This window comes from Pelecanus crispus, chromosome 4 (assembly GCF_030463565.1).
Source record: "Pelecanus crispus isolate bPelCri1 chromosome 4, bPelCri1.pri, whole genome shotgun sequence".
NCBI classification, from domain to species: domain Eukaryota; kingdom Metazoa; phylum Chordata; class Aves; order Pelecaniformes; family Pelecanidae; genus Pelecanus; species Pelecanus crispus.
This window is the reverse complement of record NC_134646.1, coordinates 77,830,258-77,843,478: the sequence shown is the minus strand read 5'-3', so window position 1 is coordinate 77,843,478 and position 13,221 is coordinate 77,830,258. Positions and strand designations below refer to the sequence as shown.

The 13,221-nt window shown below is 55.1% G+C and overlaps 1 protein-coding gene across 1 annotated transcript in view; it reads left to right on the top strand.

Annotated features, from left to right (window-relative positions):
* The first annotated feature begins 5,966 nt into the window (after positions 1 to 5,966).
* Positions 5,967 to 13,221, top strand: part of NAT8L (N-acetyltransferase 8 like) — a 29,824-nt gene continuing 22,569 nt past the window's right edge. Inside the window, exons 1-2 of the mRNA XM_075709706.1 lie at positions 5,967 to 6,300; positions 7,957 to 8,121. Coding sequence (XP_075565821.1) covers positions 5,967 to 6,300; positions 7,957 to 8,121 — 499 coding nt within the window. The remainder of the gene's footprint in view (positions 6,301 to 7,956; positions 8,122 to 13,221) is intronic.

Genomic DNA, 13,221 nt, shown 5'->3' with positions numbered 1-13,221 from the left:
GTTGGTCGAAAGCACAGTCATTAACCTTCTGTTCTTCTCTTCTTCCTTAGCAAAGATGGATACACATTGACAGAGTTGTTCATGATACAGCAAATTTTGTAGTAGCATTACCCCTCTGACCCAAGCAGGTAGCCAAAATTTGGGTGGCTGGAGGTTATTTACAGCAAGAGAAGGAACTGGCTGTGGAGGCAGGTATTTTTCCAAAGCGGTGTTGCTAATTTACAAAGAAGGTGCAAAGTCCTGCACTGAAACCCCCAAGAAACGAGCGTTTCCTGGCTCACACCACCTATGTTATTCCCACGTGCATAAGAGCTCTCGTGCTCTCAGCTTTTCTTAGGCCACACATAGTCCTGCTCCCTCCTTCATGGCACCGCGCTCCCGACACAACCCCCGTGCAGCCTCTCCCATGCGTCGCAGAGCCTTGCTCTGCATGCACAGCCCTGTCTCCTACAGCTAATTAAAATGAAGGTTTCTAGTAAAAGCTGACAAGAATTTCCATTTTTTTTATCCAAGCTTACAGCAATAAAATTAACAGGAGGAAAGATGTGTTGTATCCCCAAGCCACCACACTCAGTGTCAGGAAATACTACTCCTTAACTGAAGATGTATTAAATCGCTACAGAACCTCTCCTTGTTTGGAAGTATTCCTCACGGTTGCACCGAGATGCTCTAGATAAATCTCCAAATAATCGTTGGACACGTCTGAAACCCAGCTCAGAGTTTAATGTTCCTGTCATTAGAATGGAGTTGCTGATGTAACATCTGCCACAGATGTTACTGTACATTAAATGTATATGCAAGCTCCAAAATCCCCATTCGGAAGAGGATAAAGCCAGCTGTGCGTATGTACACTGTTTAGGAAACATTTGGATTTTATTCGCAACCCACAAAATTATTTCAACCCAAAAATGTTGTAGGAAGAGATTATCCTTCAGATATCCCCTGGGGAGACTTCCACAACTGAGCCAGTCACCCTGCACTCCCTTTGGAGACAAACCCAACTACTTTTAGCACATGATTCATCTGATCTATTTTAGAGGTCCACGTTGGGATGGGAGGCTCCGTGCCTCCGAAGAGAGTGGTTTTCCCCCTTTGTAGTGCCTGGAGTGCAGGGCAGCCAGTTCCGATGCCGAGGTCCTGGCAGAGGTCTGCGTCCATCAGCAGATCCCACCTCTGGCCCCTAGTTACCAATTCACCGAGTTTTACAAGTTGGAAATAATTTGGCACATGGGGTTTTATAGTGACTTACTATTTGTGGCGCCCAGACAGCCAGGGAAGGAGGGAGCCTGCATTGCCACTGCGACGGGTCACGGCATACGGCAGGACTGGGGAAACTGGGATGCATGCGTGGTTACTGCCAACTGCTCGCACGGCATGGGTGCCGCTGCCGGTGATGGCTCCTGAGCAAAAGATTTGCGAATCCTCGGCCTCGGGGGTCTGTGTATTGGGAAAGGGGCCAGCAATGCGCTCTCCGCAGGAAACAAGCGCCCCAAAGAGAAGCCGCTGCAGAGCTGCTGCAGTCAGAGGGAGAGCAGTGAGAGCGAATCTTGGGATGCTAATTAATCCCCCCTTTAGGAAGATATTTATTAGGCAAATGCCTCACATTCATATGCACATCTGCAGTCAACAGAGAGGCTTTTACTTTTTTTCCAGCCCAGCAAAGCAGGAGGGTGGGAGGCTGCTGTGGCCGAACAGCCGGCAGTGTGCAGCTGGCGGTGCTGGGGGGGCTCGGCCCGCTCCGGGCGTCTCAGGTCAAGCGCAGAAAAAACAGTTGAAATGACCAAGGTCCAGGTTGGAGCAGAACCTGGAGGTAGTTGAGAAGAGCTTTAAACCTGGATACCTTCCTTCCTCGCTCGCTGATAGAGACGTTGCAAAGGACAGGGTGGGAGCCATCCCTGCCAGACAGCCTCATCCTGCTGGGAAGAGCAGTTCCGGAGTCGCTGCATTAATATAACCTGGGGCAGGTTTTTGCTGTCAACCAGTTAATTGCTGAGGTTGATTGATACAGCCCCTGATGAGCAAAGGATTGTGGCTGCTTGCGGAAGAAAGATAGAGCCAATATCGTGCGCTCCGGTGCAGGGCCCGTGCCAGCAGCACCTCTCTCCTTGCCCAGCAGATACTGAGCAATGGGGCAAGGAGGTTCGCCAGGGACCTGCCTTGGTGTTCCCCACTCCTTAAGCAGAGATGCTCTGCAAGCCAGGAAGCTTGTCCCAAATTGTTTGCTTCGCTCGCAATCACACAGATCTCATTGCTTCAAGAGTTACAGCAAAATCTAGTTAGAAGATGTATCAAGTCATTCAAAGCCCAGGGTTGGACAGAAAACCTAAAATTTCAGACCGAGAGCAAGATGTGAGCTTCGCCGCGGTGGAAGAGGTAATTCTGTCGTACGTCTGCTGGGCGCTTCCTACGACCCATAAAGGGGAGTGACTCCCCCTGACCCAAGATGAGAACTGCAGTTTTGGGAAGGATGAATAATGACATTTCCAAGGCTTACTGGCTTGATGTGCTAATCCAGAGCAAAGTCAGCCTTAAAGCAGACCTGCTGAAGGCAAAACACATTTCTTACTGAAATATTCAAATGTCCTCAGCGCCCCAGAGCCGCACAACCTGCCCTGGTTATCCCAGGTTTTTTCCCCGGCTGTACCAATGGATCTAACGTCTATACAAGCTCCTTCTTCACACTGAGCAGTGAGAGCTGCTGAGAGCACTGGTATGAAATTCAAACTCTAAACTGTCCGTCTTAATTAAATTAGTTCTATCCATGAGGTTCAGCGGTCGGTCATGGCATGTGGGAGATTTACCCTCAGGTCCTGAAGGAGCAGGAGTGAACCCAAGAGCAAAATCCTCAGTGACTTGGGATGACAACTGCGTTCTTAAAGACTGAAAGCTCCTGGCAGAGCAGTTGCCTTGCCAGCAAGCTGCTGTTAACAATATCCTTTTTATTCCAGGGGCCCAAATCTGCCGTCTGTGAACCTGACTGGCTTTTGCAATTGATTTCAGCGAGGCCCTTGATTTCCACTGACATTTGCTGCGGTCAGTCACGGCCGCCTGCTCCTTCCCCATCCCTCCTCCCCATGGTGCAGCAGCACCCCCAGAGCCTCCCCTCCCCCCCATTTACAGAGAAAGCTGAATTCTTGGCTTTGCAATAAGAAAGGCAAGGTTTGGCATTCAGACAGTGAGGAAGGACTCGGGAAGTCTGGTCCGGTGCCTGTGTCTTCCTTCGAGTTACTGCATGATGGTGCATAAATCACCGCGTTCCCCTGTGCCTCAGTTCCCTCACCGTGGCCAAGGATGACGGTACCCCCCTCACCTCGGGGGATATTAATTACGGTTCATAAGATGCTCAAATGGGGCAGCATAAATAGTAAACAAGTAATTAGTGACTTTCTAAAGATAACTCATCTGCAAATACTCAGGTCCATAGCCTGGGACTGGAATTGGGAGCTCCCCTGGCTGTTACATAACTGCAGTGGTTGGGTTTTTTTTAAGGAATGGGTTGGGTTTATTACTGTAGTTATTTCATAAATAAGCAACGCATCTGACTAGAAAGGATCAAACAAAAATAAATGCCTGCTTAACCCAGGCATATGGAAACAGCATTGTTTTAATTACATTTTTGAAACAGCAACCTCCTATCTTTGGCCCGAAGCTTTCAGAATTCAAAGGCAAACGCTGCCCTGTGATTTTTTTTTTCCCCCATGCACAGCCTCTTTGCGTTGGTGAATTTGGGGCTGCCAGGTACCTCCCGAGTGCAGGAGTCCAACTGATCCTTGCCGAGGCGAGACGTGACGGGGGGGATGCGGGGATGCCGTATGTCTCGCCTCTCCCCGTGGGGGGATCTCCTTCCCATGGGAGGCTCCGCTCTCGAGCAGGAGATGTTGCTCTTTTGGCTAACCCATCCGCCCAGCAGCAAGGCCACCGTGGTACCTGCGCCGTCTTTTATAATCCTACGTTTTGATCTCCGGTTCAGACAGTGGCAGGGTGTGGGAGCTGGGGGTTGCTCTGGCTGCAGTTGCGGAGGATGCTCGTTAGAAACGGGAACTCTGCGGGTGCTGGAGCCTGCTGCTAGCAAGGCCGTACCGTGCCTGCCCCTCCGAGCAGGCTGGCAGTGCTGCAGCATCCGAGCACGAGTAGGTCCCGCAGCCGCCCGGGGAGCAGCTCCTCAGCACGGGTGCCCGGTGCAGGGCGAGCCTGGGGGTGCTGGCCCCGCTCCTCCGCGCGGGAAGGTTTCCAAGCCCTTACCTAATCCTGCCCCCGCTCCCCCTTCTCATCTCTCTTACTCCTGAACAATTTTTAATAGAAAAGTGAAGCAATGAAACCACAATGAAATCGTCACAGTGAAATCAGGCTTTAGCTTGGGGCAGACATCCCAGTCACCGTGCGTCTTCCCGAGGACCAAAACGTACCCCGAGAGCTCCCGGGGCAGCAAACCCGGGGCCGGCGGCACAGCCGCACCCCCCGACGGAGGGGTGCACCCCCCGGGGCGATGCGGGGGTGAAGCTGGTAGGGGGGTGCGTGGGCGCACCTCGCAGGGGCACGAGCAGCTTGCAGGGGGATGCAGGGCTGTAACTCAAAGAGGGGTGGGTGCGAGGGTGCCTCCTGGCAGGGGGATGCGCAGGTGCACCTTGAAGAGACACAGATGAAACTTTCGGGGGGGTGCACGGGTGCACCTTGCAGGCGGAGGCGCAGCTGAGGCGTGCAGGGGGGTGCACCTCCCCGGGGAGGCGCAGGCGAAGCTTGGGGGGGAGGCGCGGCTGCACCCCGCAGGGGCGGGCGCAGATGAAGCTCTGGGGGGAGGCGCCTCGCAGGAGGGGGGGCCGGCGGCGGCAGGGGGGGCCGGGGCACCCCGGCTCGCCGCCCAGCATCCCCCCGCCTCCGCACCGGCCGTGAACGGCGCATGCCTCGGGCAGATGCCGGCCGGTTCCAACCGGGAGAGGCCGAAGGTTTTCGGGTCCTGCGAAGAGGAGGAGCCCGTCCTCCTCCCTGCGCACCCCCAGCCCCCTCCTCTCCGCCCCGCGGAGGGGCGCGGAGGCGACGGGGCCGGCAGCGGCGTGGGCACGGGGAGAAAAGTTACCGACGGCGGGGGGGCTGATGCACGGGGAGGGGGGTTTATTTGGGGTTTGCGGCTGCACCCCCCTCGGCCCCCCCGCAGCGCGTTCCCGCACAGGGTGGCTGGTGGGGGGGGGGGGCCCTCCGCGCCCCGCGGAGCGCCGCGCAGGGACGCGCCGCGGCGGTAAATGACTCGCCACGGCGGTGAATGACTCGCCACGGCGGTGAATGACTCGCCACGGAGCAGCCCACGCCGCAGCCCGCCGGGACGCGGGGCAGTGCGGTACGAGCGACGCCGGCCCCCTCCCCCCGTACCCCCCCGCCCCCCCCCCCCGCGGCTCCGCGCCCCGCAGCCTCCCGCAGCGACTGTTCCAGAAAGCTGCCGGGCGTGCGGCGCTTTCGCTGCACATGAATAAATAAATAATAAATAACGCCCCCCGCGCCCCGGTGTGTGCGGGCAGAGCCGTGCGGGCCCCCGGAGGAAGCCGGGGCGCCGCCGCCGCCCCCCGCGCAGGGACGCGCCGTAGTAATTTGCAAGGGGCGGTGCAGGGCTTGGGGGGGGGGGGGGGGGTCCGTCCCGCCCCCCCCGATCACATGGCGACCCCGCGCAGCCAATGCGGGGGGCGCTAGGACCCCGGGGACCCGCGCCCCCCCCCGCCCACCCCCCCCCCCGCCCTATAAATGCCTCTCCAAAATGCAGCGGAGCTCCTTTCTCCCGTCCCGCCCGGCCGCGCTGCTCCGCGCCCCGCGCAGCCGCCGCCGCTGCTGCCTGGCGGGTCTCCGTCCCTGCTCCGCGCCCCGCTCCTTCCCCCTCCCCTTTTCTTTTTTTTTTTTTTTTAAATTTTATTTTTAATTTTTTTTTTAAACCCCCCCCCCTCCCGTTTTTCTCCTCCGCCCCCTCCCCGCGGCCGGTTTGCATGCATTGTCTGTCTCCCAAGATGGTTTGTGAGACCAAGATTGTGGCGGAAGATCATGAATCAATCCCGGGATCCAAAAAAGACACGATCATTGTTTCCTCCTCCCAGATGTGGCCCTCGTTGGCGGGCTCCCCTTCCTCCTCCCCGCCTCCCCTCAGCTCCCCAAAAGAGGACCCCCGGCGCGACAATGTCTATATCCGCGAATTCCACCCCTCCGAGCAGGAGGTGGTGCGCCGCATATTTTACGAGGGTATCATGGAGCGGATCCCCAACACGGCGTTCCGGGGGCTGAAGCAGCAGCCCCTCACTCAGCTGCTCTACGGGCTGCTGGCGGGTGAGTATCTGCCCCCGTTTGGGGGAGGGGGGTCGCGGGTGTCCGTCCGTGTGTGTCCCCCCCCCCTCCGCCCCGGGGTCTTCACAAAATGGTCGGAGAGGCGGGAGGAGCCGGGGACCCGCCGGCCCGGGGGCGGTGCGGCCGGGGCAGAGCCGCGGTGCGGGGCCGCAGCGCTGCGGGGGGGCCCGCGGGGAAAGCGGGGTGCGGGGGGGGGGGGCTTGTGCCGCTGGGGGATGCGCGACCCTGCGCGGGTTTTAAGGGGGGGGGGGGGTGGGTGTCGCCGCGTAGGTTGCGCGGGGGTGGGGGCAGAGTCGTCCTTTAGCTACCCCGGGCCTGGGGGGAGGGGGGGGGGGGGTGCGGGGAAGGGGAGCGGCGCGCGCGCTGCACCGCGCACTGCACCGCGCGCTGCACCGCCCCCGCGCAGCACAGCGCGGGGGGGGCCGCCGCGTGCCGCCGTTGCCTGGAGACGGCCGGGCCCGCCAGCCGCGCGCCCCCCCCCCCCCCCCCCCCGCGTGGGGAGGGGGCAACCCCTGCAGCAGGGCCCGGGAGGCGGGAGGGGGGCTCACCTCCCAGAGTTGCGTGCCCAAAATAGCGCCTGCGAGGTGCCCCCCCCCCCCCCGGTGCAAATAATAACGTGCCGCCCCCCCTCCCCGGTGCAAATAATAACGTGCCGCCCCCCTCCCCGGTGCAAATAATAACGTGCCGCCCCCCTCCCCGGTGCAAATAATAACGTGCCGCCCCCCTCCCCGGTGCAAATAATAACGTGCCGCCCCCCTCCCCGGTGCAAATAATAACGTGCCACCCCCCTCCCCGGTGCAAATAATAACGTGCCACCCCCCTCCCCGGTGCAAATAATAACGTGCCCCCCCCGCCCCCCCCGGTGCAAATAATTGCACGGAAGCGGGGGTCGCACTATTAATAATGTGCGCCCCCACCCCCAGCACGCCTCGGGCTGGTCTCCCATGCCCTTGATGCTTGCAGGCAGGCTGCACCCCCGTGCCCCCAGCCAGCGGGGAGGACGGGCCCTGTGCTGGAGGGGGACCCCCCCAGCAGGCAGTTGGGGCGCAGGGGGTCTCAGCCGGTGGCTCTGGGAGGCTGGGGCCCTACGGGGGGGAGCCGCCATCTCGCGGGTGTCCGCAGAAGCCCCCCCAGGTCTTCAGCAGCACCCCGGCATTGAGGCGGGCATGGTGTCTTCCCCGGGAGTCGGTGCTTCCCGTGATGGAAATAGTAATGCCGCAGTGACAAACGCATGGCTGCGGAGCGGCGTGCCCGCAGCGTGGCTTTTCCGCTCCGGCCGCGTTTCGGCCTCGCTGGGGAAGGCAGAGCAGGGCCTGGGGTGTGCCTGGCTCCCAGCATCCCCACCAGCCCCTCTCTGGGGGGGGTTCGGTGGGACCTGCCATGGCATGGCGGCATCCTCCCCGCCGGCTCGCTCCAGACACCCCGTAAACTTCTCCAGGGTTATCTCGGCATGATACGCTGTCTCTTAACACGATAATCTTGAGAGTGTGAATTATGTGTGTACTGCAAATGTATATTGTTGTCTGTGCTTTGTTTTTTTGTTTTTTGTTTTTTTTAATAATGAGTTTGTATTCCGAAATCAACACTAAATTCTCTTTTCTGACAGGTATCGTTTATTTCTCTTCCTTATCTCCATAGTAATATGCTTTGTTGTGACCAAGTCCTTCCTGCTGACCTGCTGTTTGCCCATCTTTCTGATGGGCATGAGGTACTACTTCAGTAGAAAAGTTATCCTGCACTATCTCGATTGTGCGCTGCATACGGACATGTCCGATATTGAGCAATATTACATGAAACCGCCAGGTGAGTATGAATTCCCCGGAGGGAGCCTTCCCCCAGCCAGGCTCGGGGAACATGGCTGCTCCCTGCTGCTGGCGCCTTTTCCTCCTGTCAGCAGCACTGAGCAAGCTCAAAAGTCACCAGAATGCAGCTCTTGAGCCACACCAGGCGCAAAGCCATCTCTGGTTTTCTTTTGGTTCGGGGTTTTGGTTTTTCTTTTCCTCCAAGATGTCTAGTCATCCAGGGCAGCCTCCATCCACCCCGCAGCGCAGCACTCCTGGGTCCTGCAGCCAGTCTGGGGACAAGGACGTGGGTTTTTGGGGACACTGAAGGTGGATGATGCGGGTTATTTACTGCTGGCTAGGTCCACCCCACCCCTTGTTTCTTGAGCTCGGTATTTCTTTGCTCCTCACGCTTGGTATTAACTCTGAGAGCGGGAGGAGGGGGAGATGAAAGGCTGCTTAGGCCAAATGCATAGAGGAACCCATTTAAGTTATTGTGCCTGTTTTCCCATATTATTCAAGAAGAACCTTCCTTAATGCAAGTGTTTTGGAAGAGGCACAGATCAGGTATGTAAAGGGATGCTGCCTGGGTTTGACATAATACGCATTCAACCATTTGTTATGTATATGCATGTAATTAAAAATACAGTATCTAATGATAATATTTGCTTGTTAAGCTGTAAAAAATCTCTTCTGTGATTATTTTAAGAAAAAAGTCCCTTTAGAAGTTGTCAGGTGCTATTTTCCTTTTTGTAGGCATGCATCCATGTTGAGGCTCAAAGCAAGGTTTGGGTAATCACTCAGGGTTTGAGGTTTGCTTTTGGTGGTTGCGTAGTACTAGTGGTGAGCTGGGAGAGCAAGGCGATGCCAGTATCCCACCTGAGTTCCGTCTTCTCGGGGTACCTACTCTGTTGTTGTTCTGTGTCACTGTGTTTTTGCTGTATCATTGCTGTTCCCCAGGTGTGACAAACATCTTCCTGGGCACTTTTAGAGGACTTGTAGGATGTACCATAGCCGCAAACTTTCCTTCTTTTGCGCTTTCTAATGTGCAATATTAGGTTTTGCTAAAATGATGCTCCACCTCTAAAAAAAGAAATCCCCAAACATCTTAATGTGCTTGCTTTAGATTTCATTTCCCATCATAGTGCATATCTTGTGCAGATCTTCTCCCATCTTACACACAGGTTGTGTTTCGTTTACAGTGCTGGTTTTTATAAAAATTAGTGACATGTGACTTGTATTTAAAAAGCTCAATCTTCATTAAAGATGGTGTCACAAAAATAAAAGGTCTCGTAGCAAAACACTTCTGAACCTCTGTAGTGAGGTTCAACAACGTATCATGCTGGAGAAAGTAGCAGGGGACTCCAGTAGAATAAGAACATGTAATACGGAGTTAATAGGTGTTGGAGCTGTATTGCTCATTAATGCTTGGGACTTGTATGGTCACAATTCAGGGCATGGATCAAAGAGCCTGTATTTGTAACACTAGCATATATAGAAAATAAAGGGACTCAGAGGAAGAGCAAGGAATGCCCTCGATTTGTTTAGGGTCAGCAATGTAATCCATTTCAGCTGTGTTGCCAATGTCTTTGAAATGTTAGCATTGCTTTTATTTGGTACCTAAAAGGGCTGATTTCAATTTTAGAGCAAGTGTGTGGGCTTTAGTTTTTGACAGAATTTAATCATGTGTAATTAGGCTTCTGCCATTCCATAAAAAGCAGATTTATGGGATTGTTGGTGCTTGTTAAAGGTCCTTGATGATAGTGGTGTTAAGCAAGTTGGTTGGAGTCGTAATTAGGTAAAGACCAAAGAGGCTTTGGGGAATAAGGAGGAGAAGGCCATCCGCGGGTCGGGACTAGCACCACCAGTGATGCCCATCTGCCCAGTGCCTGTCCACGTGCCATGAAGCCGCGTGGTGCCGCTTGGTATAGCTGTGCATGAGGCATGAATCCAGGGTTTTGCTCCTGTTTCCCCCAAAATACAGTTGCCGGATTTCTGCCCTGTAAGATAGCAATATAAATACAGTCATCTGGGAAAAGCCTGGAGATTTGTGTGCTTCGGAGGCCGTCTGTCTGAACTGCCTTGTCTGTCTGAACATACAGAGAAAGGCAGGGATGTGCCACGTCGGCGCTTCCCATCCCACCCAAAGGACAGAAAAATGACAATAAAACAACTTCCAGCCCCAAGTTTGTCTTTTATTCGGCTAGTTTACAAATTAGCACACCAGGCAGAAATGACTGCAGCGGGAATGAAAAGGGCTTGTTCTCCTGTGTATTGCTCCAGCTGAGATGTTAGTGAAAGCTTTCTCAGTGAGGTGTTAGGGAAGAAATGGTCATGGCGAGGGTAATCGGGCGTGGGAACAGGGGCCCAGAGAGGCTGGAGATGGTCAGAGCTCGACTAGACACGTTAAAAAAACTCAACCTGATGTAACTGCAGGTTGACCTGGCTTTGGCTGGGAGTACGACCAGGCAACCTCTCACTCCTTTGGAGAAACCTTGTTTACCTGCTTGAATATTTTTTTTTTCCAACATGGAAAATAGGGCAAGGGAGCATTTCTGTAGTGAGTTTGCGAATTCTTTTTTCTTAGGGTGACGAACACGAAGGTAGAACTGGGATGTGGTCTTAGGGTCTTGCATTATGACGTGGATCATGGCTTTGCTGAGGTTTTGCTCTTGACATCTGTGGCACTCGGGCATGAAAACCTGTTGTTTGCAGTGGGCTCCCTGTGGTACCCAGGGTTGGGGTACCATTCTGCAGAGCATCTACAGCAAATAGCCTCTGGTAAGGCAGGCGCCTACAGTGAGGGAATATTTTAACTATTAAAATGGGTCATTCTTGGTAGTTTTGCCAAAGCATCCGCAAAAACTGTGGGTCGGTTTTAAAACTGAACCAAAAGGACCTGGTTTGCAATGGGATGCTGTAAGCACCCAGCTTAATGATTAGCGTTGAACAAGTCTGTGAGTTACATTGTATTGTGGTTTTTCTTCTGCAGTTCTTCCGAACCGCTTGCCTCCAAGTTAGTTATTGTTTTAAATTTCCTCCGCTGCGTTTTGTATGAACTGAAAAATATGTGCTGACAGTGATTTTGCAGAAGTACACTAGCCAAAATTTGAATCTTTGTTTTCTCTTGCCCTCCTACACTTATGCCAAGGATCTGGCAGAACATTTGGGCCAGCGCTTAACTTTGAGCTCATATGCAGCAGGGTGACTTGAAATTGCTGTTGATTTGAAAGGAATTGTTTGTGTTGAGCCCTGTGCTGGGGTCTTGAAACAGAAGGTTGAATGGTTCAAACACCTTCCTGAGCTCTTTGTAAACTTGCATTTTTCATTTTAAAATAGCACTTACTGGAATTTTCCTTTTTTTTTTCTTTTTTTCTTCTTCATAGGCTATAAAAACAGGCACGGGGGTGGTGGAAAAGAAAGGAGTTGGATAATGGGCTTAATTGCCAACCAGAGTAACTTAGGCTCTAGTAAACAAAAAAAAAGAAGGAATTAATTTTAAATAGAGCCCTGCCTCTTGCATTTCTCTACTCAAGTAAGAGGAGCACAGCTGGAGCTTCTTTTATGGTCTGATGATTTTGACGACTAATCAATTTTACAGTGTCTCTTCAAGCTTCTGTCCCGGTCGGTTGCGTTGTGTATTTTTTGTGGTGGTTGGTGTGTTAGAGAGATTCTTGCAAGGCTGAGGTCTCCGCTGGAGAGCTGATGGAAACCAGGACTCCTTGCCTCTGATGCAAAACCACCGCTCTCCAAAATAAGCGGAGCCAGGGCTTTGGCCGATGAGCTAGCACATCTTTCTGTGGTGGTTTAGTGTTATCTCCCACAGCTGGCTGTCCTGGCAGGGTCTGCTGAGGGGCATGCCTGCGTGCTGTGGTGGTGCAAAGACCTGGTGGTGGTGGGAGCTGACCTTTGCCGGTGCTTTTGGGCACCGGTGACGAGCTGGGTGGCTGCATTGCAATGCAGTGCAGCAGGGCAGGATGGACAGACAGCACGGACGGGCAACCTGGAGAGCTGTGGGCTGCAGGAGCTGGTGGAGTCCTGAGGGCATCTGCCTCGCATAACGCAGCGGATGAAGCTGGAGTGGTTGCCGCAGGAGGTGTCAGGTCAGATTAAACACGCCACGCCGAGAGCTGTGGTTTTCAGCGGTGGCTGCACGTCCGTGGCTCTCGCGCTTTGGGCGGGCGGGCGCCTCCGAGTGCCTCGTGCTGGGAGGGGACGTGCGTCTCCGCTCTCCTGCCTCCGTTCAGCGGCGAGCAGAGCCTCCCCGTCCTGCTGCCCCTTGTCCCCCGGTGCGTGAGGGTGCGGATGAAGAGCCTGCACTGAAACCCCAGCCTCTGTGGGGGACGGGGCCCTGAGGAAGAGGGGCTACAGGGATATGGCTCATTGGGGTTCAATTCCTGCCGCTCTTGGGTGGCACATTCTGCAGCTGAGCCCAAAGGAGGGATGTCCTGCCCTTCTCGGCAGAGGCTTTGGGATCGCATCCTTCTGCCAGAAGGACACCCGTTGAGGTGGGGCTGGAGCTGGGTTGTGAGGAGGCGAGACCCTGTTTGCTGCTCCTTCCTTTTGAGGTGTTTCTCACCTTCGGTGGGATGTTTGTCTGGGTAGCAAGCGAGTGTTTTAGCTGTGCTCTTGGATCGGGCCCGTTCGCAGTGGGTTTGATGCCGGAGGGACAGAGCTGACACCAGAGGAGTTGAAGCCAGGCGTTTGCAAGGAGGTGAGCAGCTGGATGTGAAATTGTGCGGTTCCTGTTAACCCCACTCAGCGGGTGCTGAGCCCCAGGGGAGCTGTGGGGTGAGCAGCTGTGAGTTCTGGGGTGCAGGGAAAATGCAGGGGCCGTCTTGGGAGGAGATCCTCAGTCCGGGAGCTGCGGTTGCTCTGCCATGCCCAGCCCCTTTGCAGGTGGGGCAGGGGGTCTCCCCACCAGAGAGCCCCTGGGGCGGAGGGGCTGCCGTGGAGCCCAGTTCTTCCACATTCTGGGTGACGCTCAAGCTGCCAGATAAGCAGGAGCGCCGCTGCCCTCCGATAACATTGTTTGGAAAGAATAGAGCAGCTCTTGCTTTGCAAAGAAACGGCTTAGTTACCTGATGCTGGGAGAGGGCTCAGGGCTGCCTCTTCCCGGTGG